Source organism: Atractosteus spatula, chromosome 9 (genome assembly GCF_055471065.1).
Source record: "Atractosteus spatula isolate fAtrSpa1 chromosome 9, fAtrSpa1.hap1, whole genome shotgun sequence".
Classification (NCBI taxonomy): Eukaryota; Metazoa; Chordata; class Actinopteri; order Semionotiformes; family Lepisosteidae; genus Atractosteus; species Atractosteus spatula.
In genome coordinates this window covers 6,829,276-6,855,225 of record NC_142714.1, presented here as the reverse complement: position 1 = coordinate 6,855,225, position 25,950 = coordinate 6,829,276, and the positions used below count along the sequence as shown (strand labels likewise).

The 25,950-nt window shown below is 49.5% G+C and overlaps 1 protein-coding gene across 4 annotated transcripts in view; it reads left to right on the top strand.

The window, feature by feature from the left end:
* Window positions 1–25,950, top strand: part of cdc42bpb (CDC42 binding protein kinase beta (DMPK-like)) — a 72,568-nt gene that overhangs the window by 20,905 nt on the left and 25,713 nt on the right. For all 4 annotated transcript variants that reach the window (XM_088924667.1, XM_088924665.1, XM_088924666.1 and 1 more), the window contains exons 2-12: window positions 5,558–5,649; window positions 12,916–12,999; window positions 14,165–14,260; window positions 15,737–15,885; window positions 18,083–18,176; window positions 21,221–21,421; window positions 22,180–22,428; window positions 22,720–22,799; window positions 23,532–23,692; window positions 24,332–24,451; window positions 24,719–24,852. In XM_088924667.1, coding sequence (XP_088780793.1) covers window positions 5,558–5,649; window positions 12,916–12,999; window positions 14,165–14,260; window positions 15,737–15,885; window positions 18,083–18,176; window positions 21,221–21,421; window positions 22,180–22,428; window positions 22,720–22,799; window positions 23,532–23,692; window positions 24,332–24,451; window positions 24,719–24,852 — 1,460 coding nt within the window. The remainder of the gene's footprint in view (window positions 1–5,557; window positions 5,650–12,915; window positions 13,000–14,164; window positions 14,261–15,736; window positions 15,886–18,082; window positions 18,177–21,220; window positions 21,422–22,179; window positions 22,429–22,719; window positions 22,800–23,531; window positions 23,693–24,331; window positions 24,452–24,718; window positions 24,853–25,950) is intronic.

Below are 25,950 nucleotides of genomic sequence, written 5' to 3'. Positions count from 1 at the left end.
TGCACCTGATTGGTCGCTGACCTGCTGCACCTGATTGGTTGCCGACAAAGCCGCGTGGTTTTGTCACATCTGATTGGTCATCACCTTGGAACCCGCGCCCTCTGATTTCGAGGTTTGATTTCAGCAAACCCTGCCGGGCATGTGAAAGAGAGGGCATGTCTGAAGAAACAGGAAGCAGGACTTGGGTTCCTGTGGGGGGGGGGCAGGAGGGAGCTCTTCAAATCCTTTCTCTTGCTTGAGCCATATTGTTAAACCTTTAAAGCAGGTTCCTTCGTTCAGGCAAGCCAGTTTGCGGTAGACTTGTTCCTGTGTGGTCATGAGGCCCTGCTAGCGCAAGGGTGTGGCACGGAACTGGGTCTGTTTAATATGGGCACCATATTTAATATTCTCACCCCACAGTCCAGGTACGTCACAGGTACTTCAGGTACTTTAAGAGGCTGCCTGAGCCGGGCAATAATCATGGCATGCTCAAGTCTCAAACTGCTAGCCCACAGCCTGGCTTCAAGGATGGCAGTGGCAGTACGAACACTGCTCTTGTTAACACAAAGGCTGCAGTGGAAGATCACGGGCGCTGGCGTCTCTCGGACAGCCCCCGTCGGACACCGCGTGGGTCAGAGCAGTCGGGCGGGGCGAGACGCAGAAGAGCGCTGGGGTTCAGCGAGGAAGCGGTGAAGCCCTGTGAGCCCGTGACCCGGGGTCTTGCTCCCTCCTCGGGTGCCGGACTTGAAGCAGTCAGCCGTGCCAGCGAGGGATCTCGGACCCGGGTCCTGGCCTGTGCCCTTCCAGCTGCTGGCAGGGGGCGCCGAGTTGAGATTAGCCACCTCCGTAACGGATAAAAGATTAATGGGATCTAGTCGGGTAACCGGAAAGGCTCTGTCCCCATTCTCTGTGCGGTTAAGTAGGAGCAGTGCCTGACGATCCCCGCTGCGGAGCAGAGTTTGCCGGGCCTCTCCTCTCGATGCGGCGGTCCGCTCCAGTCGCCAGCGCCGCCGCTCTGCTGTCCCCTGCGACTGTTCACCCGCCTGGTTATTTTCCTGGAGCCCGGTTGTTTGTCGTTCCCCTGATCCTAAAGTCAGCTGAACGGAAAACAACTGCCTTTTTTTTTCCCCCCATTCGCGTGCGTGGTCAACCGGTTTTTCCTGTAAGTTTGAAGAACGGGACCCGGGCTTGCTCCTGCACGCAGTCGTGCTGTGAGGGTTACCAGCGTGTCTCCCATTTCCCTTTCGGCGGTTCTTCGTCCTGCCTGAAACGCCCTGTGATTTAGCAGTTTACATGTAAAATTGAGCATAATGGCCTGTAATAGCCGTGGGTATTTCCTGCTGTTCTTGACTGCGGCTCAGCAGACGTAGTGCCTCTAACTCACCACTGGGACTGATGACATGCCTCCTCTAAGTGCTCGTTCACCTCCGCTCTGATGCGTTAACACCTGCAAGGATTTTATTAGTGAGGCCACTGGAAATGGAGTGGATATTGCTTCAGTACAGCGACACGTTGCGCCAAAAAGGGTCATATTGAGGCCATAACATGCTTGACATACTTGAGGATTTTTCAACCTTCAACTACAGTAATTACAATAATAGTTTTAGATCTCTCCGTCAGGTTCTGTTATTTTGCTAGATGGTAAATGACACCTCCTATGTTGTGCGGGTTTTGTAAGATCGTTTTAAGTCTGAATCAGTTCTGTATAACTTTGAAGTAACTTATACAGTGCCTTTGGTTATGTGCTACGGTTTGTTTGTCAGACTCCAAGGTAGACATTGTCCTTGGACGAGCACAGACGAAGGGCCCTAGTTGTGCTGTAGCACTGCTGTCCTACGGTCGCTGACAGCTCGCGAGTCCTCCCTGCAGTGGAAGACATTCCCAGCCAGCCTCAGACCAGCGGACCGGCCCGTTTTCCCACACCACAAAATATGAACACGAACGTGCTTGATAGCAACACGACGGTCTTGAAAAGCGTGCCCTCAAATATCGGGTGGAGTCCGTCTTCGAATGTGTCCTCTCAGTTCTTATCGCTCTGTCGCATTCAGGATGGGCTTGAGTGTGGCCCACTCCACCACACTGTAATGTAGTGAACTAATGGGTAATTATTAAATATTTTATCATCATAGCCAGAACTGCAATCACACCTTCTAAGGCAGCACCTTCGTATGAGTTTTCTGTGGAAAACGCACGTTTTATTTCCGATGTTAGGATTTAGCGAGTGCTCCTCAGACTTTACAGATAAGCGTTTGATGAATCTAAAACGAAGGTCTTTAATGCTTTTAAATCCTTCTGACCGAGTCCATAAAAACACATTTTTTTCTTCGGGTCTTGGCCTGCTGGTCAGTCCCACGAGATCATCCCCCAGAGCCAGTGTAGAGCGATGTGGCAGTGAGTCTGTGCTTGTGTTGGAGCCATGTGGTGGCACGCTGTGTGTGTGTGTGTGTGTGTGTGTGTGTGTGTGTGTGTGTGTCAGATGTGCCCCAGTGTGCCCCACCCCTGGCCTGTGTCAGCTGAGACGCGTACTCTCCACTCTGGACTTAGAGTTCATACAGCCGTATGTCCTGCTGACAGGTGCGCCCTCTGTTTGTTCAGCATTCTTGGGGTCTGGGGGGGCCTCCTGGCTGCCCTCATAGGCAGCATATGAAACAGAAACTACCTTCCCTTCGATTAAAGCTCTTTTTTTGCACTTGTGAGCAGCATTACATCAAGTTCCCACTGGTGCTGCTTGTCAATATGCCTTATTTAAGACTGGGTTTCGAGTTGTATTCATGGCTTGCATGACGGTCAGCTCAAGCCGTGGGGTTCCTGTGGAAGATGCTGTTGTGCGCTGCCAGCCCGGGTGAGGTTGAGACCCTCCGCAGTGGGCCTGGGTCTGGGCTCCGTCTGCGTGAACTGGCCGGTGATGGAACCCGAGGATTCGAGGGGTCCGCTTCCGGCTGCGATGCCTGCTGTTGAATTGACTGTGGGGACCGGCGTCCCCGGTCTCAGCCGGCTCACTCACCGCCCCACGCTGTGTCCCGGGAAGCGCTCGGCTTTTTTTTCCCTGCGTGCCGAGGCCCCAGGGTCTCGGCGCGCCGGGTTTCGGGGCGCCCCGCGGGACAGACAGCCAGCTGGGGTCACGCCGGGGTTCGGGGCGCCCCGCGGGACAGACAGCCAGCTGGGGTCACGCCGGGGTTCGGGGCGCCCCGCGGGACAGACAGCACGCTGGGGTCACGCCGGGGTTCGGGGCGCCCCGCGGGACAGACAGCACGCTGGGGTCACGCCGGGGTTTGGGGCGCCCCGCGGGACAGACAGCCAGCTGGGGTCACGCCGGGGTTCGGGGCGCCCCGCGGGACAGACAGCCCGCTGGGGTCACGCCGGGGTTCGGGGCGCCCCGCGGGACAGACAGCACGCTGGGGTCACGCCGGGGTTCGGGGCGCCCGGCGGTGCTCTGGCTGGGCGCTGCAGTGTGTGTTCAGGTATCCAGCGGGCGGTCGGCGCGCTTGACTGGCACAGACTGCACTGCGGCTCTGTTCTTCACCGGACAGAGCCGCACTTCAGACTGTCTTATTGTAGACCTCTGGCGACGGGTGGAAGATGTGATTTTTTTTTCATAATCATCATAATCAAACGAATGATTTTTTTTATAACCGCATTTTCTGGGTGCTGTTCCCGTGCAGTGTTCAGTGCCCATGTGCTGTAGTGGACGCTATAGCGGGTTAATCATAGTGCAGTTTATGAGAAAGCTTGAAATCTGTCCCAGTATGCCCACATTGCTTAGGGTGTGTGGAGTATTGGTAAGAAGAGATGATACCTTGGACATTTAGTTTATGCATGAAGCGTTTTGTCTTGTATAAAAAAGGGGGGTGATGCAGGTTTATGATCCAGGCAGAGGGGCAGTGTTTAAAGTTAGGCTGGCGAAAGATAAATACTTCTGTGTATGGTTTTGAAGCGCACGGTGTGGAGCACATAATCTTTTTTTTTTTGCCCTCATATGGTAAAGAGCACGGTCTGCTATCAAAGCAGGGCTGGCTGGCTGCCTGCTTGTTGTGTGTCTGCCTCCTCAACCCCTCCTCCTCCTCACCTGAGCTGGAGTGCAGCTGGACTGCTGAGTGTCGGAGACGGGGGCACAGCTGGGTAGTTATAGCCCTTCACTCACATTCTTCAGGGCCCTGCAATCCTACCTCACTATCAGTAGAAGACACGTGCTCCTTCCTGGTGACAAGGTGCCTTTTCAGTAATTTTTAATAAGACTTTCATGTATATGGGGTTTTACGCCTAGGAGGGACCCCACCGCTGAAGTGCAGCAAGGCTCAGCGGCATTGGTCGCCACACTGGGACGCTAGCGTGGAGGTGCTGGTTCAGAGTCAGAGCGCCACCTACTGGTCTATCAAAAGCACTTACAACAGCAGCACAGATCAGGCCCAGCCTTTCCTGCGTCTGAGATCTACCGGGTCAGGCTAGGAGATGCTGGCGACGCTGTTGTCTAATTACTGTGTGCCATTAGCGACGAGAGATGAAACAACACATCTACCCCTTTCGCTACTATACCTGCTTTATTCAGTTTTAGTTTGCACAGGCATGATCAAATGGGTTGGTTAATTGCACATAGATGAGAATGTACAACTGTCTTGCGTCTTACAAAAGTCCCAGACCCGCTCTCCGTTGGAAAAATAATTAGATGCGTTCCTTAACAGTGTTTTTGACCCTAATGGAGCCAGTCACTTAATATAGCACACACAGAGTGAGAAACGCATTTCGGATGCACATTAAAGGAAAATGTCTTTTTAAAGACAGTTACACCAAGAGACTTTCTTTGATCAGAAACTGCTCCTTGTGGTTTCGTTTTACTCTAGTGATCCAAAGTTCAGCACCAGAGCCAGTCTTGTGGAAAATGTGACAAAGGAGAGATCTGGTCTAGTTTAGTCACAAACATGCCTCTTGTTCCAAAATCCGAAAGGCTACCTTTTTCCTTTTAAAGCAGCAGATGGTCAAAGTACGTGTTTTCTCCTTTTATCTAGGTGAGCTGTGATGAAAAAGGCTGGCCTGCCTGGACTGATTTCCAGCTGCCAGGAGAGGGGGGGCCGGATTATTATGCAGCCCTGGTGGTCTTTTGTTCTGTAGCTGTAGTTAACCGTCACTGCCCTCAGACTGCAAAATTGTATTTTATTTGGGAAATCATTTAGTTATGCTAATTTATTTAAGCCACAAAGACGAGCAGCAGCTTGTCTAATTCTAAAAAAAAAACAGAATACCATGTATTCATCCCGTCCTGGAGTACTGTGCGGTTGTGATCAGGCGCCATATTACACATCTTTTACCCAGAAAATTATCACCGCAGATTTTTTGTTCTGAATGGTGCCGATTGTGACAGATTTATTGATGTTCTTCTGGGGCCAGACCACATTATTGAGCAAAATTAATTTTTTCTTTTTCCTTTTCTGGAGTTATTTTAATTCCCAATGTGTCCCTTTTCCTTGCTTTTTGTAAAGGGCGTCCGCTGGAGTCAGTTTATCCGTTGAATAGGTTCCTGTTGGGGGGGGGGGAGGGTGTCGGCGATCACACAGTCCAACACGCTTGTCTCTCCTGTTTGCAGTGAAGCCGTTCACCACCGTTGTGAAGGAGATGCGGCTGCACAGGGACGACTTCGAGATGCTGAAGGTGATCGGGCGAGGGGCCTTCGGCGAGGTAAGAGTCCGCCACTGCTTTGCGCCTTTTCCAGACTCCTCCCTCCTGTGCGCAGGAGCCCTCTGTTGGATGAGCGCATGGAGACTCCTCCCTCCTGTGCGGCGTTGGATGAGCGCAGGGAGACTCCTCCCTCCCATGCGCGGGAGCCCTCTGTTGGATGAGCGCAGGGAGACTCCTCCCTCCTGTGCGCGGGAGCCCTCTGTTGGAGGAGCGCAGGGAGACTCCTCCCTCCTGTGCGCGGGAGCCCTCTGTTGGCTGAGCACAGGGAGACTCCTCCCTCCCGTGCGCGGGAGCCCTCTGTTGGAGGAGCGCAGGGAGACTCCTCCCTCCTGTGCGCAGGGAGACTCCTCCCTCCCGTGTGGCGTTGGATGAGCGCAGGGAAACTCCCCTCGCCTCCTGTGGGTGGGAGCCCTCTGTTGGATGAGCGCAGGGAGACTCCCCCCTCCCGTTTGCGGGATGAGCGCAGGGAGACTCCTCCTGCCTCCTGTGGGTGGGAGCCCTCTGTTGGATGAGCGCAGGGAGACTCCTCCCGCCTCCTGTGGGCGGGAGGCCTCGTGTTCGATGAGCGCAGGGAGACTCCCCCCTCCCCTGCGCAGGGAGCCCTCGTGTTGGATGAGCGCAGGGCAGGGTTTTCTTAGGCCGAGCAGGGCTGCACCCTGTAGGGGGCGTGACTCCACCGCGGAGGTCAAGGCTGAGAGGGTGGCGTGTCCAGAGAGGAAGAGCACACAAGCTTATCAGGATCATTCATACGAAGGCACAACTGCCAAAAGAATCTTATAAGCCCCTCTGGGCTACACTTGGAACATAAGGGCCCAGGCAGGGACAGCTGGAATACAATTGGAGAGCTGGGAAGAGTCTGGCTCGGAGGCAGGTTTTGTGTCCCAGTGTCATGTGTGCAGGGCTTCCTGTAGCTGTTGTTCAGACTGGGTTGGAGGGCTTCCTTAGTACAGAAGTCCTGGCTTGTCTTCCCGTATCATAAGTTGTATTTTTTTTCTTACTTTTAAAAGGAAAAATATGGTGGTTGGGGGGAAGCCAGGCACTTAAAATTGATTTAGCCTTTTCTGTTGTTTTGGAAAAGTACTTACGATTCTCTTTTGATTCGGGGATATCTTGTGTCCCAAGGGTACGGAGGCAAACGGCTTGTGTAATGAAACGCGTCTTTTCACTTTAACAGTATAAGAAACGCATTCAGCAAGAGAGGCCCTTAGGATAAGGAGAAGCTGAGGAGGTGAAACAGGGCTCTTCCTCACCCGTGACCTCTCTCTCTTCCCCTGTGTGATCTCTGGTGGACAGGGCAGGGACAGTAAGAGAGACAGGCCCCTGGACTTGTTTCCTGCTGTTCCTCAGTGTGTGGTGCGACAGCCTTTTCATTCATCTGCCAAAGCTGAATTCCAAAGAAACTCTTGTGCAAGGGAATTTCCAAGTAAGGCTCGTGATCGCGGTTTGCAGTTTCACACGTGGGAAGTTGTTGACCTGAGGCTGTTGGGCAGGTGTTTTGTCCTTACTAATGTGACTGCAAGCAGACATTGTGTTGACAAATCCCCCTGGTGCAGGAAGGGAGAGTATTGCTCTAAATTACGGTAGAGCCTGCAGTGACTTTAAAAGCAATTGAACATTGGTCTGTACTGGATTAGAGAAAAAACAGGGTTTCATTTTTTTGTGAGGGAGTAACTGGATGTGGCTTAATTTATTGTTGAAAAGGGGAAAAACAGCTTCACCAGGTGTATTAAGCAGTATCCTGAATTTGACACCCCCTAGTATTGCGTACTGTGTGCCCTGGGGTATTTGGATATTCATCCTTCAGTGCCGTGATCTTGGTTTCTGTACAGGGGCATTGGCTTGGAATTTCCGGTCCTTGGAAAACTTGGAAGGAAGAGCATCACTTTCTGGTCCAACCACACCTCTTACAACATGCTTTTTTGGGGGGTGAAGGACCTCCATGCCAGTACTGACCACGCCCGTCGGTATTTGTATTATTTGCTGGATTTGTACCTATTTAGTTAAAAGGAATGCTGACATAAAAAAAGCTTATTTCCTGGCTCGTATTTATATGCTTGTGAGTACAGATCCGGACCTGAAGGCTTGGTTTCAGTTCCTTGTTTAATTTCATGGAATTGGGAAATGGCTTGAAGAGGGAATTGGATTTGGCCCCGACCAGGCGGAACTGAAAAGCGGTTCTGTGAGACACCTCTCTCCCGAGGTTTGGTCCTGCCAGCCAGCGTAGCACAGGCCTCCTTCCAGAGGAAGTGGGAAGCTCCATTTTTGATATGGGGGGCGTCCACTGCTGCAGGATTCTGCAGTTGATCTCACAGGCGGGTTTATGCGCGGACACTTGAATAGAAATAGTTAAAACTCTGAAGCGCCGCCAGCCCCTGATTCTTTCATCATCTTCAGTCATACCTTTTTTCGTTGACGGACGTATCTCCTCACAGATGTCAATCATTGGGCTTCTCCAAACAAGCAAGCTTGTATCTTCTCCCATCTGCCCCCCCCCCCGAAAAGTGGGCAGAAAATTCCCGATAGCTGCTGCTGGCGAAGTGGGAGCTGGCACAGCGGACACGGCTGCTTCCAGGACAGCCTCAGGAAAAGGATATTTTGTGGGAGAGGAAGCTGTGATAAAATAGGGCTTCCTTCAGAGGACTGTGCCTTTTCACACACACAGGATAGAACTTAACACAGTCCAGCATTTTTTCCCTCCATCCCACAATAGAGTGCTACAGACAGGCAGGAAGGTTCTTTTTACAAGTTCCTCTAATTGTGTGTGAGTTATGGTGCCCACAGTGTGTTGAATAAAACTGAAGCAGGGGCACACACTGGGGCATTTGATTTTGGAAATCATGGGGCATTAACTAACAGATTGAGACAAAAGGCTTTTTTTTCTTTTGAGGTCGGTAGCTGTCAGTGAAGGTCACGGCAACAGGGCTTGTTTTTGCTTTCTTTTCACTCCCTGGAGCGTCGCATGCTGTGGGTCCTGCCTCTAGCCCGGGGTGTTTCATAGCCTCATTGCACCTTGGCCTCTGCCTTGCTCATTAATACAGCCCGTCTAATATCTGCGCCTGTGGAGGCAGATCGTTTCCAGGACTGGGATTCTGAAGGCAAAGAGAGGAAGAGCCCTCAGAGGGGGGGAAAAAAAAACTTTGAAGGAGGGGTCAGCAGTTCATTCACGTTTTGTTGAGTTTCTGCCATAACTGCAGAGTTCCGCAGCATCTTGTAAAACATGACCTGGCTTTGTGTGTGTGGGGTTGTACGATTTGTGAGATTTAACATCTCATAGCTCAAATCAAGTGCTACCAAATGTTCCTTCATAATAATGGTTTACCCTTATAAAAGTGATCATGTGCTCATAGACTACCGGGGAGCTACAGATCTCCTCTGCTGCCTCTCAGAAGGGGATCTAAGGCAAAGCTCCTGCCTGTGCATGTTAAATGTCTTGCATGACAGTGTTTTGACAGGACAGGGGTGTGGACCCTGGCGTCTGGCGTCTTGATCGAATCCAGTACAAAGCAGGAGAAAGTTAGAGCTTTAACTTCACCGCCGCCCTCCCATTCAGTCTGTCCCAGGCTGTTGCCCTTTGGTCTGCCCCCCTGTTGGGTGTGTTTTGTGGTTTGACGTGCCAGCGTTGTCACAGAGGCATCCCCGCTCCCCACAGGCATGGCTAAGAGCACAGTCCCGTGTACTCTCTGGAGCGCGCCTGGAGTTGTGCTGGAGTTCCTGTGCGGTTGAGGAAAAGCGAGATCTAAATGCAGGTTGCGTTCATTATTATTTGTGCAGGGCATCCATGTGGTGCATTGCTAAAGGGCAGGACAGGAAGAGACGGGGTCAGTGCTTCCTGCTAGCCCAGCAGCTTGGGCAGGGAGTGGATGGGTGGGGGTGTCAGTTCCAGGGCACAGGCTGGGCCCTGGCTCCTTCCCCAGGACGGTCCTGACCCCCCCCCCCCACACACACCTCCCAGCTCAGCCACTGTGCTTCCTTAACGCCCTCATTTGGGTGGGTGGTAGAGAGGCGGATGGACCTCTGAGTAATCCCACAAGCTGCTTCATTAGCTGTGCAGCCTCACATCCTGACATTGTGCCTCTTCAAGAAACTTCCTTACCAGGAGAGATGTTTATTACTGTTATTCGTGCTAGAGGGCAGCAAACAAGACTCTGAATTTTAATCAAGTTCTGTTTTTTAGGAGCAGTAGGTTTCTGCTTTGGTACAGATTGTGCTGATTAGCCTGATTAATGAAATACAGAATAATTTTTGGGGTTCTGGTTGCTGGATATGTGCTCTGTTTGTTAGTGGGAATCTGTTTTTCAGCGGTGGGGGTTGTGGTTACTCAGAGCTTATCCCTGAAGTACAGTGCACAAAGCACATGAGCACTTGCACCCTGGGTGGGACGGTCCTTTCTGGGACCGCAGGGAAAGGAGGGCTAGTCAAACGCAGGCAGCATGACAGGGAAACAGAACACCCAGAAAATGTTCCTGCTGACGGAAGCAAAGCAGGCAGTCTCTATACAGAAGCTGATGTAGTCCGGAATCGAACCCAGGACCCAATTGAAGCAGCGTTCCTAAAAACCATGCTGCCATGCCATCTTCAAAACACTGTGCTGCCGCTGTTTATTCTCATTCATGCAGTAATTAACGTTAACAATGAACATGCAACATTAACATGCTGCTTAATGCAATAGCCTGCATCCTGTGGAACAGTTTTGTGCAGTATTTTATCTTATTTTTCTGTGATATTGTAGTGTTGATTAAAGAAAAGATGGCTTACGCTGTTTAATATTAGAACACTATTGGAAATTAGAGGTGGATGTTTGTTTTGGACTGTAAACTGGATGTGCTTCTGTACACAAAGGGTTGTTGAGGTCTGAAACAAGCTCCCCTTGGCTCTTTCAATCAGGGACCGAGTGAAATGAACAGATCAATAACATTATGAGCAGCCGCTCAAGCCAGCCAGGCCGGGTTGCCCGCTCTTAGGGTCCTTAGTAACATTTGTGGTCCTGTTCTGGTGTCGGTCGGTCCTCAATCGGGAGGCGCGTGTGCAGCCCCCTGCGCCTCACCTGCGCCGCTCTCTGTCAGCTTATCTCCCGCTGAAGGCAGGCTCCGGTCTCGGGCCGTCAGCGCGGACGGCAGGCATTTCCGTGTCTAAAAAAGGAAAGGAAGAGAGAAGGGGGGGAAGTGGCTCTGAGCAGAGACCCTTGGGCTTGTTTCTGTAAGGAGGACAGTTATCGGCTGCGGTGAGGGGGGCTGCTCTGATAGCGTGCGTGTGGGCACGTGGCTTCAGCCTTGCTGAGGCAGTGGAGCAGCTCGTGCCAGATGTCTCAAGTGCTCAGGAAGAGGTGTTTTTTTAACTCCCGTGTCGCCACTGGAACACTGCAGCTGCCGTAGGATAAATCCTGTGTTTAGAGTTTAAAAGGGGGGGGGGGGGGGAAACTGTCGAAGGAAATATTCATAGATGCAGAAAAAGCATTCTGACTAGGCTGAAGCAGTTGCTCTTACATGGCTAGTGGGCAGACTACTTTGTGCAGTTACTTGCATTATTTTTGGTTGAAACCAGATCTGATGCATTGTCAGATTCAGGATCTGCGTATTTGTACAGGGTGGTGTTTTTGCTTTTTCATTCTGTTTGCTGAAGTGCAAAACTTGTAGTTTGCTGAAGTGCTGCAATAATACCAAATATCCTAAATCGCTTATTCAGAAAAGAGTACAAAAGCAAAATAAAGCAGACACCAAATATTTTAGGTATCCACAAGTTGAGTTAGATCTTACTCCATTGTCTGTTGCTCAAACACGTGTAGCCCACTCTTCACCCTCCTTACTTCTGGGCTTGAAAAGTAAAAGCTTTCCAGTGTGCATTTAGTTTCTATGCCGGTTAGCTAGGATAGAAAGTGCTTGGACCACCTGGCTCCGGACTGCTGGAGTCTGGGGTCGTTGCTGCGCCCAACAGCGACACAAGAAGAACATGCTCTTGGCATGTAGCTCTGCACACCTGCAAGAAACAGATGTGTGGAACGGGGCATATTCGGGCAACATTAAGGCTGTGCATCTGAGGTGTGCTAGCTTTGTCCTCTGTTCTCAACCTTTATAGTGTTTTTTTCACTTGACTTTTAGTAATATATCGACAAAATGCCGGTCTCCTTTGATACCTATTCAGACTTTTGACGCAGTAAAGATGGCAAGCGTCTAGTGGCTTGAGGCTGTACCACAAAGATATATCATGTGGTTTCTCAGGAATGCTATGGCATCCCGGAAAATATTTGCTGTGACTAAACCACATGCTTTCCAGCTTCTTCTTCTGAGTATGTTCTTGCTCTTGTGAAGTCCATTCTTTTATGTGTTTTTTTTCCCCGTTAGGATGGAGCTAACTGGATTTTTCCATGCAGGAACTCCTACTGCATGTCTGCTTAAGTCTTTTTTTAATAAATAACTGATAAATAGTCTTTGCTCTGCCCAATAAAACTGTCCAGTAAATGGTTAGCTAGCAGAACTTAGGCATTTGAGAGTTTCTTGTTCTGGTGTAAATATACCACTGGCTCCCTCACTGACACACACCATCTGCTGAACTCCAATAAATTCATTAAACTGGAGAGCCAGACTCCCGGGATGTTTTATTGAAATCCGTGTGGATGTTCTGCCTGGAGTCACTCTGACATGGGGAGGAAAGAGTTTGTTGGCTTTGCTGGCTTCTTTTTCTCTATAAAAAAATACGCCCTTCTGGGGATGTGTTGATCCTAGTGTCCTGCATGCTTGGAAATGTGTGCTCTGCTGACCTTTCTCATTCACTGATATTGAACTTCAAAAGGCACCTACCATGTTTCTGAACCCTTAAAACACCAACATGTAGCCCTAAAAGAGTGAAGGCGTACCACTAATATTTCTGTGAGGTTATAGCAGTCTAGCTGCCATGCTAAAGGTGTGCTGATAGGTCGCAAGAACTTTCTGTCTCCGTATGGTTGTGATGAAATGAGGTCACTAGTGATTCATTAATATCGATTCCCCTAAAATCCCAGGCAGCGAGTCCAGTCCAGGGTGTGGGTCAGCACCAGTAGTGTGGAACGCGCCCGGAATGAAACCCTTCAGACACGGGGCCGGTCATGCCAGGTCATGCCCTGTCCTGCACGTTTCCCGGGGAGAGGGGGGTGTCCGAGATGGCACCGCACAGCGGCCGGAGCCGGAAGTCCCTCACGCCTCCGTTCCAAACCTCAGAGCGCGTTGGCATCCCGTGACCAGAGTCTGCCCGTCTCTCTCTCTCCCTCCTGATCGCCTCCCCCTCGTTTTTCAGGTGGCGGTGGTGAAGATGAAGCACACGGAGCGGGTGTACGCCATGAAGATCCTGAACAAGTGGGAGATGCTGAAGCGAGCGGAAGTAAGGCTGCTGCCTCCTCCTCCTCCTCCCCCTGCCAATCCCGGAGCAGCCGCACGGGCCGCCTGCGGACCCTCGGGATGTTTGTCTTGCTCCTCTCCCTCTTTTCCCTGGTGCCGTCGCGTAGCTCCTGCGTAAATCCTTCGCTCAGTAGAAATGGAAGACAGACCCCCAGCTGGTTTATATCTTAGCTGTTGTCAGGAGGGCAAGACGTGCGCCAGAGTCGACAAGGCAGCTTTGCGATGTGTGTGTTTTTTTTAAAAAACTTGACCCAGTTTTTCCGCAATGAGGTCTGTCAGCCCCTACAGGCAATCTGGTCTCCAGTACCAATTTTCAGTCACTAAGTCTTTTGTCAACATCACGTCGGTCATTAATCCTTCAATCCCCATAATATTGTATGTTACACAAGACGGAGGGAGACCACTGTGTTGCAATATGCTACTTGCATAATTTGGTTTTCTCTGTTCTGCCATTGTACTGCTCAGGGTCATTTCCTGCCACCTCTTAACGAGAGCCACTTGACTTCGGTAATTGACAACAGTCTGGAGTTTGTTGTTATTTCTTTTACACGTTCCCTCTAAATGCACGATTTCCAAAGCTGCTGGCTTCTGGGTCGTTTACAGAGGCTCAGACCTGGGCATTTTAACACTCCACTCCCCTACAGGGACAGAGCTGTTCTCCAGAGCTGAGAAGAAAAGTTTTAAAGCCACAGTTTAAAAGGCAGAAGTCCTAATGATACCTTCTACGCTACTAAGATTTGAAACATGATGGAGAAATTTTAAAACACTAGTTAAGTTCTTGCAATGTGTGTAAAAAAAAAAAGTTGTTTTCTAAGAAGCTGAAATGCCCGAAGTTCATTTCTTCCTGCAGAAGAGAAATAATGAAACACTCCTCACTAGGGCCTCTCTTCCATCTCTGACAACCCTTCCTGACAACTCTAGAGCTGTCAGAGGCAGGTCGTGTTACAAGGAAGTCATGTAGTCGATTGATTTAATTAAAGGTAATGGCCACTTAGGATTGCAGTGAACTGTCCAGGTTCATTAGTGAGGCTGATGAAAGGAGAAGGCAGAGCCAGTCATGTGTTAATAGATAAGATGGAAAGGGAATTGCATTACTTTCTAACGCACGTGGATCGCTGAAGCAGTATATTGCGTGTCCTTTCCCCCAGACTGCCTGCTTTCGGGAAGAGAGGAATGTTTTAGTGAATGGAGACTGCCAGTGGATTACAACGCTGCACTACGCCTTCCAGGATGACAACTACTTGGTAAGGGAATATGTGTGTGATCAATGTGCACAGTACGCGTTGGCTTACTTGGAGAGTAGTGGATTTGAAACCTAGAACAGGGGGTATGTCTTTACGCAAAGGATGGTGGGAGTGTGGAACAATAGCCGTGTTGTTGAAAGCTTGTTTCAGGAAATGGCTAGATGAGTTCCTTGCATCTGTTGTCTTCTAATGGAAGAGTTAGGCCAAAGGCCTCCTCTCACTTCTAATCTTTATATGCTTGACTGTCAGTTGCTTTAGATTTTTTTTTTGGTAATGTGACAGATTCATGAAGGAGTTTTAATGAAAATGCTCACGCTTTCTGCATGAAAAGGTGCAGATCCTTCTGCTTACTCTTTAAAACATTTGTTTTATTTTATGACTTAAACTGGCTAAGCGTCACAGTTTGGAATCGCCAGATGAGTCTCTCATAAATCTGTCCCTGACTGTTTTCTCCCTCGGTCCTGCTCTACAGCCTGTTCAGTATCGTTCACTCTTCATACATCTGTAGTGTTGTCTAGGGAGGGGGCTCAGATTGATCAGTGACCACCAGGACTTGGTAATAGCAGATTCTTTACATAACCCATCAAGGCAGCAGAGCCCAATAAACGCGGTTCACTTAACTCCATAAAGTCCATAAACTCGTCCCAGATGAGGCTAGTGTTGGGTTCCTGTTTCATTCTCAGAAGATCAGGAACAGTGAGGCTGGAAAGGTTTGTACGTCCCCCAGATGCCAAGTGGAAGTGAGAGTGCCCGTTCTCACGGGGCTCTGACAGTGCCCGGCACAGGCGCCTGAAAAGAAGAACTTCATTTTAAAACGGGAGGCGTTGTCTTTATTTTTCCCAAGTGCAAATGTTGTGCTGGTCATCTTGCTTGCTTGACACAAAGGATGGGTTTGCGGAAGGCGCTGGTGTCTTTCTGACTAATAAAACGCAGCTTACAGCGCGTCAGCTGAGTTTGCAGCCGTTTGCGGCCAGACGCGCTGGGGCTGCGCAGACATGACCTTGCGCTGGAACTCGGCAGCCGCCTGCTTGTGATACTAGCTCATTGTTGCGGGTGGTGTTATTGTTGGGGCGTATCCAGTTTCTATGAGGGATGAGTTCTATTAATAGAGACTTCGGAGTATTTCATAAACACTCTGGGTAGAGCCTGAGCAATATACAGTACAAGGGGAGCACCACCAGTGTCCTCCAATTGTGCACTCTTGCTTGTCCGTATTGATGACTTTGACCTTGAGGTTTATTTCGTTTTTGACCACATGAACTTCTCATTTTCCCTCTTGAGTCCATTTCATTCATTTAAGCGACAGCAGTGGAAAAATCACATTTTGTTTTTGTTATACAGTGTATACATCTACAACTCTATTTGCAATGCCTTAGATTAGAGATATCTAACAAGTATCACCTAATATTCTGTAGCTTTGGCACGCTCCCTGTCTAGAGCTGAGCGAAATAATACCACTTGCTCTGCTTTCTCTAGTATCTCGTTATGGACTACTACGTTGGAGGGGACCTATTGACGTTACTCAGTAAGTTTGAAGACAGGCTTCCAGAAGATATGGCCAAGTTTTACCTGGCAGAGATGGTCCTGGCTATCCATTCCATTCACCAGCAGCATTACGTCCACAGGTAGGTGTCTGCAGAGTTGGACTCTCTTTGTCAAATTAAATTTTTGGGGACGTTTTGCATCAGTGCCGACGAAACTCAGAAGGGCTTTGGCTGAACTCAGAACGTATCTCAGTGGCATTGACGGACGTTTTGCAGTCTTCTCCTCTCTGAAGACTTTGCTCGTGCTCAGGAACGGGCTGTGGTCTAGGAGTAGGCAAGGGCCATGGATTGAGTGATTGGGTGCGTCCCAGAAGAGGGGTTGAAGTTCACGTGAGCTGTTTGTGGTTGGAGCCGTAAGGACTGACAATCTCCGTAGGTTCGGTGACCCGCTGACCTCGGCTTCCTGCTTCCTTCTTGTCCAGCGAGCAGAGGAAAGACATCCGGAACTTCACCAGGGTCTTTTTGTGTCATCTGTTCCTGGGAATCATTTTTTTTTGTACCAAAGACATGACCTGAGGAGTCGTTATGTAGCATTGCTGTCACCTCAGAAAATTCAGAATCCTCTCTAAAAAAAGTACTGCTTTTTGTGGTCTTTGAGCAGGAATGGCGCCGGGGCAGGTCTCAGGATGTGTGCAGACTGACAGTACTCAGTTATATTGCCATTGCCATGCCACACCCGCCGTGTAGTTTCCTGTTAAATAACAGAAAAGCCTTAGCATTTTGTTTTCAAGCCATCACTTACACTTTCAGAAAGGTTGCATTGAAAAGAAGATTGGATTGCTCTGTTCACTACTGTTAACGTTAACAAACAAACAACTTTGATTTCCGGTTTCCTTTTCCCCTCTGTGCACGCCTGATGCTGTTCTTGTTTGTTTTGCTCGTCTTTCTCCTGTTGGTGAGGCAGTGGCTTGAAGCCCTTGCCAACGTTGTACAACAGAGGGCCGTGTTCCCAGCTGTGGCTCTGCCACTCGAGCAAAACATGAAGCAGGAGGCGCGGACAATGCTCGGGTTGTTTAGGGGGCGCACAGCTAGGCCTGTCTGCGTGCAGCTCGTCACCTCTCGGGGAGGGGCTGCTGGGGGGCGCAGGGCTCTTGACTTGTCGGACTGTGCCTACTCTCCTAGATGTTCCTGTGGTCAGACCGTGAGCAGGCTCCCCTCTTCATCCAGAGCTACAGTATGATAGTGACCTCTCCGCTCTACACCGTCGTGTCAGTGCTAGGGTTAGCTTTTCCTCTGGGGGGGCCCCTGTGGCATGACGGGAGGGGCGTGCTCAGTGTGGGGGCGGAGCTCTGGATTAAGGGCAACACGTTGCCGTAGCAACCACAGCTGCCCTGGCTAATTAACGACAAGCAGCAGCTGTGGGGGGGCCCTTTAGCAGACACCGAGCACCGCCCCGGAGGGACAAGCAGACCCCCGCAAGGGGAGAACCTTCCAGCGACGGTCCAGTCCCGATTGTGAGGCGAGTGTAAGGCCGGCGTTTTTACTTCACTTTGTTTTCTTCTTCCTTTCTCCTCTCCCGCCGTGTATCTCCACCGGGAGAGGTCGAGCTCTCTGTGTGTTTTTTGGCCTTGCACCCCTTTTCTCCCAGGCTGGACCCAGTTAGATAGGGAATGTCCAGTATGGATATCGCAGTGCCAAGTGGTTATTTTTCCCAGGCTGCACCCCACTAAATAGGGACAGTCCAGCTTGGACTTTTCTTTTTCCTTTTGGCCTTGTCCCTTTTCGCTAGCCTCACCCCAGTGCTTCTGCCCCCTCAGACGGGACGTAGTCTTTTACCGGTGTTCGCCACGGCTCCTCCCACCCCCACACTGGTACACCCCCTACGGTCAAGGGTGAAGACCGTGGCCTCTGCTGTGCTGGCAAGCAGGAGCTCAGTGGATTCATGCCTGCTGTCGGACGGTGGTTGACCTGTCAGACGCACGCAAGGCCCATTGATTTAACGTGCCTGTTAGTCCATGCTGCTGAGAAAGCCACTTGAACTAAAGAAAGGAGAATTCCTTAGGATAATTTAGGCTTCAAAATTGCAGTCGTCATTTCTGTCCAATCTTAATCCCTTGTCCTCTTATTTCAGTGTTGCTGTATAAAAACAGCAATTAAAAATAAACGAGAAGTAATTTGACGTTTCAGATTTATTTTTTTATAACACCAGAATAACACAATAATACAGATATTTAGATCCTTCTGCATAGTTGGAATGCTCCTTGTCATCTTATATTGATTTTCAATATATACCCATGCCTGTAAATAATTAAATGGTGTTTTTCTCTCTCTGTTTCAGAGACATAAAGCCAGACAACGTGTTACTGGATATGAACGGCCACATTCGCCTGGCTGACTTTGGGTCTTGTTTGAAGATGATGGAAGATGGAACTGTAAGTACAGTGCTCTGTTCAGCTTGGCCACTGTGACATGGCAAACACTGTTCCTGGTGACTGTTCTGTGTGCCTCAGGTTGACCAATGTTAGATGAACCGTTTGCTGAATGTTTGAGGAATCTGAAGTGTCATGCTTAGGTCATGCAGATCCCCTGCCTTTTCTGTTTGTTTTAAATTCTGCGTGCACAGTTTTAATCTTGTGACAGTCTTCAACTGTTATAAAACAACAGTTGTTACTTAGAAACACTTTTATGGTTCTGCTTAGCAAAACAGTTGTTCCCAGAGACTGTCCAGAAAGCCCCCAGACAGAAAAAGTATCTGGGAGGCCTGTTTACGCAATCTGTGTGAATCAGTCTGTTTAGGGTCAATGAACCGCCTTCAGATCATTGCTCCACATGGTTCTACTTCAGTGTGGGGAGCCACAGAGTTGACATGTACACATCCTATCCAGGTGACTCTGTGGTATCTATCACTTGACAGGCACCTGACCTTTACGTTATGGTTACTGTGGTTTTCATTGGTGAGGGATCTAAATCACATGGAAGACACGAGTTCTTTCTTTATCCAGTTAAATAAATGGCATCTGCAACATTCATCCTGAATTGGCTTCATCATGCCCCCCTGGAAACTGCAACAATGAAGCTTACTGTGTGTGTGTTGTGCAGAACTCTCTTTTCAACAGGGAAAAGTGCATGGGGTTTGTAAAATGAACGCATGTGTCTTGATGTGGAGTTAATCTTCAGTCGTCTTGATCCTTGCTAGACTTTGGGACCAGTGGATGATGGATAAAAAGCTCCCTTCTGCTCATTGTCCTCGAGCCCAAACGGGTTCCTGAATGAGAAATGTTTGCGAATGAAGCTTGGGCTCACCCTTCCCTTGTGAGTGGCGATGAGAGCTGCCCCTAGCCTGCTCCACGCTGACACCCCTGTGCTAACCTTGCCTCTGACCCGTTTCGTGTCTTCAGCACCTTGCACACATTGCCTGCCTGCAGTGGCTTTGCTTCACAGGAGCTGCCCGACGGGCTAACACTGAAATGAGCAGAACGCATCTGGATTTAAAAGAACATCGTCTTGCTAAAGTAGTCATTCTTACTTAGGCTGTACCTTTAAGAGTTTTGATTTAAAAATTAAGTCAGTCCATGACTTTACGTATACTGAAAACTACTCGTATCACCCAGTAATTAGAAGGTAGGAAAAAATATTTTTTGCAAGCTGTGATTCACATATTAAAACTGGCAGCAGTAATTTAACATGCAGAATAATTGTTTTAAAGCTCGAGTATTAAAGTGAATTTTAAGACTAATGCACAACCTATTCCTAACTTCATATCAAATATCTTTGCTTTAATGCAGAAGGCCTCCGTAATGTATATATTAAGCTGTGGGTGGGTTTGTTTAAATGTTGTTCCATTTAATTTTGCAGTTGTTTCAATTTACCCTGCTTTCAGTACTTTTCAGTAAACTGACACCGCCATACTCTTCCGTAGCTTCACTTGGGTCAAGTACAGGGAGCTGTTCACTTTCTCTGCTCACCCCTCAGTACACTGGAGCAGGAGGAACGGATGACTTTGGCACTGGGCATCTCACTGAGGGAGTGCAGGGGAGTTAGGCACTTTCTCTGTAAAGTGCACTATACAGCAATACAGTACCCAGTGCAGCTGGTAATAAATTAGTGGTTGTGATCTCCTCAATGTGTTCTACTATAATTTGCACAGTTCCAGTGGTTACAGGCCTTATTCTTGATAATTTATGTGTTGTGTGGAATGCATTGCTTTTAAATGGGCTTCCCTTTCATTGACTTTGCAGGGAGCAGTCAGTTTCTGCTATTTGCTGTGCGTTTCATTATTGTTTAATTTGTTTTTTCAGACAAGGGGGAAGCTTTTTGCATGTTTGCACTATGTGGCGGTGTGTGATGACTGGCAGTAAACCAGTTTAATTTGAGCTGCTGCTTTCAAAGAGGGGCTGGGATTGCTGTTTTTTGTGTTGTGAGTTTTCATCACGGTGTGAAGTACGAGGCTATGATAGCAACTCAGTGCTAGAGATATATCAGACTTTGGGTTTAGAAAGAATAGCCGTTGGCATTGCACTTTGCCTTGTTATCATTTTGAGTTGTGACTCCCTGATCATAATCAGTGTGAGAACTGGGTCAATGCTTGGGTATTTCAGACATGAGAGCTTTTGAAAGACCTATGTCAGTGGCCCTCAGATTGAGACTACACACCATCAGATATGGGCGGGGTGTAGAGCTGCAGCCAGAGTCCTTTCTCGGTACTCTAGAGTCATTACCCAGCTTAGCCTGACAAGTACACTGGGCCTGGGACTTCATCTGACTTAGTTTTTGCTAATTGCAGACGCAGACCCTTTTACCTGAGAGCATAAGACTAACTGGCACCAGAATTTTTTTTTTTAAAGAATCACCGCAGGAAGCATTCAGTGAGCGAAGCACAAGAAGGTCTTTATTTCTGCACTGTCTGGACTCCCGATTTGCTGTGTGCCAATGTGTACTGTAGAGGAGCTGTTCCGTCAGTTGTGCTTTGGAGGAAAAAAGGTCAAAAGTTGGGATAACACTCTGGATCCCACTGAAGCTCCGCAGGTGTGAGCCTGGCCAGTACCTGGATGGGAGACCTCCTGGGAAAGCTAAGGTTGCTGCTGGAAGTGGTGTTAGTGGGACCAGTAGGGGGCGCTCACCCTGCAGTCTGTGCGGGTTCTGGAGTCCCAGTATAGTGACAGGGACACTATACTGTAAAAAGGCACTGTCCTTCGGATGAGACTTAAAACCTGACTCTCTGTGGTCAATAAAAATCCCAGGGTGTTTCTTAAAAAGAGCCTTTATAATCATGGGCTCCTTATAATCCCCATATTTAATCTGGCTTCATCACTCGGCTCTCCTGCCCACTGGTTGGTGGTGGTAGTGGGATTGCCCAACGCCTGTCGAGCACTTGGCGTGCAGTGTCCAGAGCAGCGCTATGTAAGTGCAGGGAAGAGGCTGGGAGCAGGACCCGGGGCTCGGGGGAGCTTCTCAACGCGGTGTTGCCGATTTGCAGGTGCAGTCGTCAGTGGCGGTGGGCACGCCGGACTACATCTCGCCCGAGATCCTGCAGGCCATGGAGGACGGCATGGGCAAGTACGGCCCGGAGTGCGACTGGTGGTCCCTGGGGGTCTGCATGTACGAGATGCTGTACGGGGAGACGCCCTTCTACGCCGAGTCTCTGGTGGAAACCTACGGCAAAATTATGAATCACGAAGTACGTCTTCTTTCACCGCTCGCCGACTTTTTCATCCTCGTTTCTGTCCCGGCCTAGATGTCCAGTCCCCCCCCCCCCGTCTCTCCCATCTGCTTTAGAATTAATTGCAGTGTTGTGTCAGTTTATTCGTCACAAGCGACAATCGATAACGAGGAGATAATCCCAGTTCGTTTTCCATCTGCGTGTTGAGTAGAGAGCCCTGCTATCTTTACTGTACTGTGCAGAGCATGCTGTTATCACCCATTTCGCAGTGCTATTTGAGGTTCCGGGGGAAATGTGCCAACTGGGCAGATAGCCTCCTCCCTGCACGGCATTGTCAGGAGTCAAGAGAGACTCACTTGTATCAACTTCAAAGGTAATGGGTTTACCGTGCAACAAAGCAGTCGAAGCTCCTTTGAATTGAATGTGTCTGGATGGAAGACTGTTAAGTGTGGGGGACATTAAGAGATGTTGTTCAGCTTCAGAGTGCATGCTTTCTGTCTCGCATTCAATTCCCAGCATCTCCAGGGATTTCATGACTTCATTGCACAAAAGCAAACCGTTGAAATGCATTTAAAACCGAGAACAGTTGGCACTTCTGTACCCAAGGGATTGTGGGACATGCTGACCAGCCATATCCTGGCTTCTTTCAGGAAGCAGCAGGATGAGATCCTCGGATCAGTGGACTACTAGTTACTCCTCTCGTTTGTAACCGTTCTAATGTTCTTACTGGTTCTCGGCACCTTTTCAAACCCTCTCTCCCGTCTCTGTGCGCCCAGGAGCGGTTCCAGTTCCCGTCTCACATCACGGACGTGTCGGAGGATGCCAAGGACCTGATCCAGCGCCTCATCTGCAGCCGGGAGCGCCGGCTGGGCCAGAATGGCATCGAGGATTTCAAGAAGCACCCCTTCTTCAGCGGGATCGAGTGGGACAACATCCGCAGTACCGAGGCCCCCTACATCCCTGACGTCAGCAGCCCCTCGGACACCTCCAACTTCGACGTGGACGACGACGTTCTGAAGAACCCGGTGTGTCTCTCCCCCCGTCCCTCCTTTCTGGCGCCATTTCCAGACCCGTGTGCCCTGGTTGATCCATTTCTCACAGAGCAACACGCTGACCTTTAGAAAAGGCTTCGACTTGTAGCGATGCAGCAGCTGTCTGGGGGTTCAGTGACACGGCAGCAGTGGGAATGCTTGGGGCCTGGTGCATCGCTCGTCAGATTAGAAAGATGGCGCCCATTTCTGAGTGGCATCTGTTCTATAGCTGTGCTCTCTCTGGGCTGTCTGACCCCCTGCTCTGGTCTGCCTGCTCTCTTCCAGGACATCGTGCCTCCAGTGTCCCACACCGGATTCTCGGGGCTCCACCTGCCCTTCGTCGGCTTCACCTACACCACGGACAGGTGAGGGCGGACGCTCCCCGCTCACTTCCTTCGCAGTCAGACGGTGTGCATCTGTGCTCTGACAGCTCGAGGGAGTCTTCAGAACGGCAGTGCAGACTGAGGAATGGGAATAGCAAAATTTGTGGTTGTGCTGTTGCGTCAGGAGTACGTGCCTGCTGCGTGAACAGTGTCCAGCGATGTTGCTGTCTGCGTGTTTCAGAGTGCTCGGTATCAGTACAGAGCTGCATTTACCTATCACACAGGGGAGGGGCAGGGCAAATGTGTGGGGCTTTTTGTGGTTGGAGGTGATTTTTGCATACACAGTAAGTGATTAAGGACCTGCACTCGGCCTGTTTCTGATACTGAGGCTGCTTCAGGCGTTTAGAAGCACCAATTCTGGAGTTAGACTTTGTTGTAGGTTAATAAGCGCAGTACCGTAGACCAGACGTTGGTTTTCATTCCATTCAAGCTAAATTACCTCACTGAAGCCTTAATTGAACTAAGCTTGACTGGAATATTTAAGAGGTTTTTTGTCTCAGGAATTTGGGATTTAACACCTCCAGCACGTTCTTAGAGCTGAAAGCAGTCAAACAGTTTGAAGTGAGTCGAATTAAGGGTTCAGCTGTGTACCTGGGAGTCGGGCTAGAACAAACACATTGGCAGGTCTGTGACGCTCCAGGCCCATTCTGCAGATGGTTGTAGGCGTCGTGGGGTTTGGGGGTGTGTGACGCGTCTGCGCTTTGTGCCGTGCAGCTGTTTCTCAGACCGCGGCTCTCTGAAGAGGGTGCTCCTCTCGGGCGGCCTGGACTCGGACGTTCAGCGGGACGTGGAGAACAGCCTGCAGGTGGAGGCCTACGAGAGGAGGATCAAGAGGCTGGAGCAGGAGAAGCTGGAGCTCAGCCGCAAGCTGCAAGGTGCGCGAGCAGACAGGGGCTCAAATCGGGCAGCACTCCCCCTTTCCGAGTGGCAGAAATAGATCTCCTGCAAGCTCGTAGGAGTGTCCTGCTGTGACAGGCTGAAAGAGCTTCACCCTTGTAGTCTTGAAGAGGTCCAAGTATTCAAAGTTGATGATGGGCCAAATGACATCCTCGTTTGCAACCTTTCTTGCGTTCTGTTGAAGTGAAAATGTGATTTTACAGATTCTCCAATGTGGAGGGCAAATGTGGAATCAGAGCTGATATCCGTTTCTTAGTCACCTCAACTTTGGTTTCAGCTCATTCCTCATTTTGTAGTTTATGCCTGGTGATCATATTCACAAATACATCCTGGTGTCGCAGTCAGAGCAGTGAGGTGGTCTTGAAGGCAGCGTCGGCTGGCCTGGGGCTTTGAGCAGATCAATATGCGACTGCCTTTCTCTCCTGTTTTACTTATTTTATTGTCCCAGATGCGAAATGTGCTTTGCAGGCAGGTAAAACGTGTAAAACAGCACACCATCCATTTATCACAACAACATGAGCCCATGAACAAATAGGGGACATGCACGTGTGAGGAGAAACACACTGTCAGTTGTCTGTCTGTGTTTTGTTGTGTGACTGTGCCGTTTTGCTCCCCAGAATCCACACAGGCGGTCCAGACCCTGCACGGCTCAGGGCGGGGATTGGGAACAGCCAACCGGGACAAGGAGATAAAGAAACTCAACGAGGAAATTGAGCGGCTTAAGAAAAAATTAGCAGGTTGGGAGTGTTGCGTGCTTCCCTCCTCCACTTCAGACATCACACAGGAAATCCCACAGGAGCAGTAGCGGTGACGACGGATATAAACTGGATGGTCATCCTCCTTAGATGGTTCTCAAAGCATTCTTGCCTATGTAGTGCAAATCCTCCATTTCAGTCTTGATGAGTTATATTAACATCGATGCAGAAAGATCACGAGCCAGAATTCTCGAAGCTGAATCATGCCGGGCGCTTGTTTTGTTTTTTTCCCCCGTGTCTTTCTCCCAGACTCGGACAGACTGGAGCACCAGCTGGAGGAGGCCGTGACTCTGCGGCAGGAATACGAGACCTCGTCCACCAAGCTGAAGGCGCTCGAGAAGCAGGTCAGAGCGCTCCGGCAAGAGAAAGAAGAAATCCACAAGGTAGGAGGGGGCTGTCGGGGGGCTGTCCGTGTTCTTGGGGGTGGCCAGCCCACCCCGGGTACAGAGTTTGACAAGAGTAGCATTGGGTTCAGCGGTCTGTGGAGTTTTGTCTTTAGAAGTCTTTTTAAATTGTGTAAAGTTTCAGTTTTGGATGGCATTTAACAAATGCGGGTGTGTTTAATGGGAAGGTGGGAAAGCCCGTAGGCTCAGTTTAGCTTCTCTGATTTTGACTTGAATGCATGGGGAGTGAGACGCTTGAGCTTGCTCCGTTATTAAGGTATAAAAAGCTCACTGATACCTCCCAGAGTTTCAGGACAGAAGCGGGCAAAGTCCTGGCTTTATGCACATTTTTTTTCTGGATCATTGTGAGAAAAACATCCTTGCCCTGCTGTTTATCAGATTTTTGGCAGCCCTGCCTCCTTAAAGTACAAGAGATCCTTATGAAATAAACTTGGTCTTGTAATTTAATTTATCCGAAATGCAAGAGGATTTTATTAAAAGGACGTTGGAGGCTTAGTTAAATCTAATTTCTTTTAACTGCATCAAATCCAATCAAAGATTTAGTTTAAAGATGGGCAAGTGGAAAACTTGCGGTAAAGCCAAGACAGGGGTAGAGTTTTCCTGTTGAGCAGGTCAGAACTAGGGTAGCAGGTTTGGGTTGTTATGCTGGGACTTCATTCTGCGAATAAATATATTCCTTCTAAATCAATTCAAAGTAACCGAGAGCTCCGCTGCGGAAAAGACAGGGTGGTTCTTCAGAGTGGATCCCAGTCCTGGTCCTGTTGACCCACAGACCTGCTGGGCTTCATTCCATCCCTCCTTCATCAGATAACTCAGGCCTTGCTCCATCTGAGAAGTTGCTTCAATTTAATACTTGCATTTGTTTCTAGACTCAAGTTTGGGGAATTTATATCGCTTATAAAATACAACTGTCAAAGCACCAAAATATTTAGGAGCTGTGAATGAACAGTTCAGATTTGTTGTTGTTGTTGTTAACACTGAAGGGTTTGGTTGTGTAACTGGGGGCTCGGCTGGTGTGCGGGCCACCAGGACCAGGACTGGGAACCCCTGTTCCAGAGGTTTAGAAGTGACTCTTCT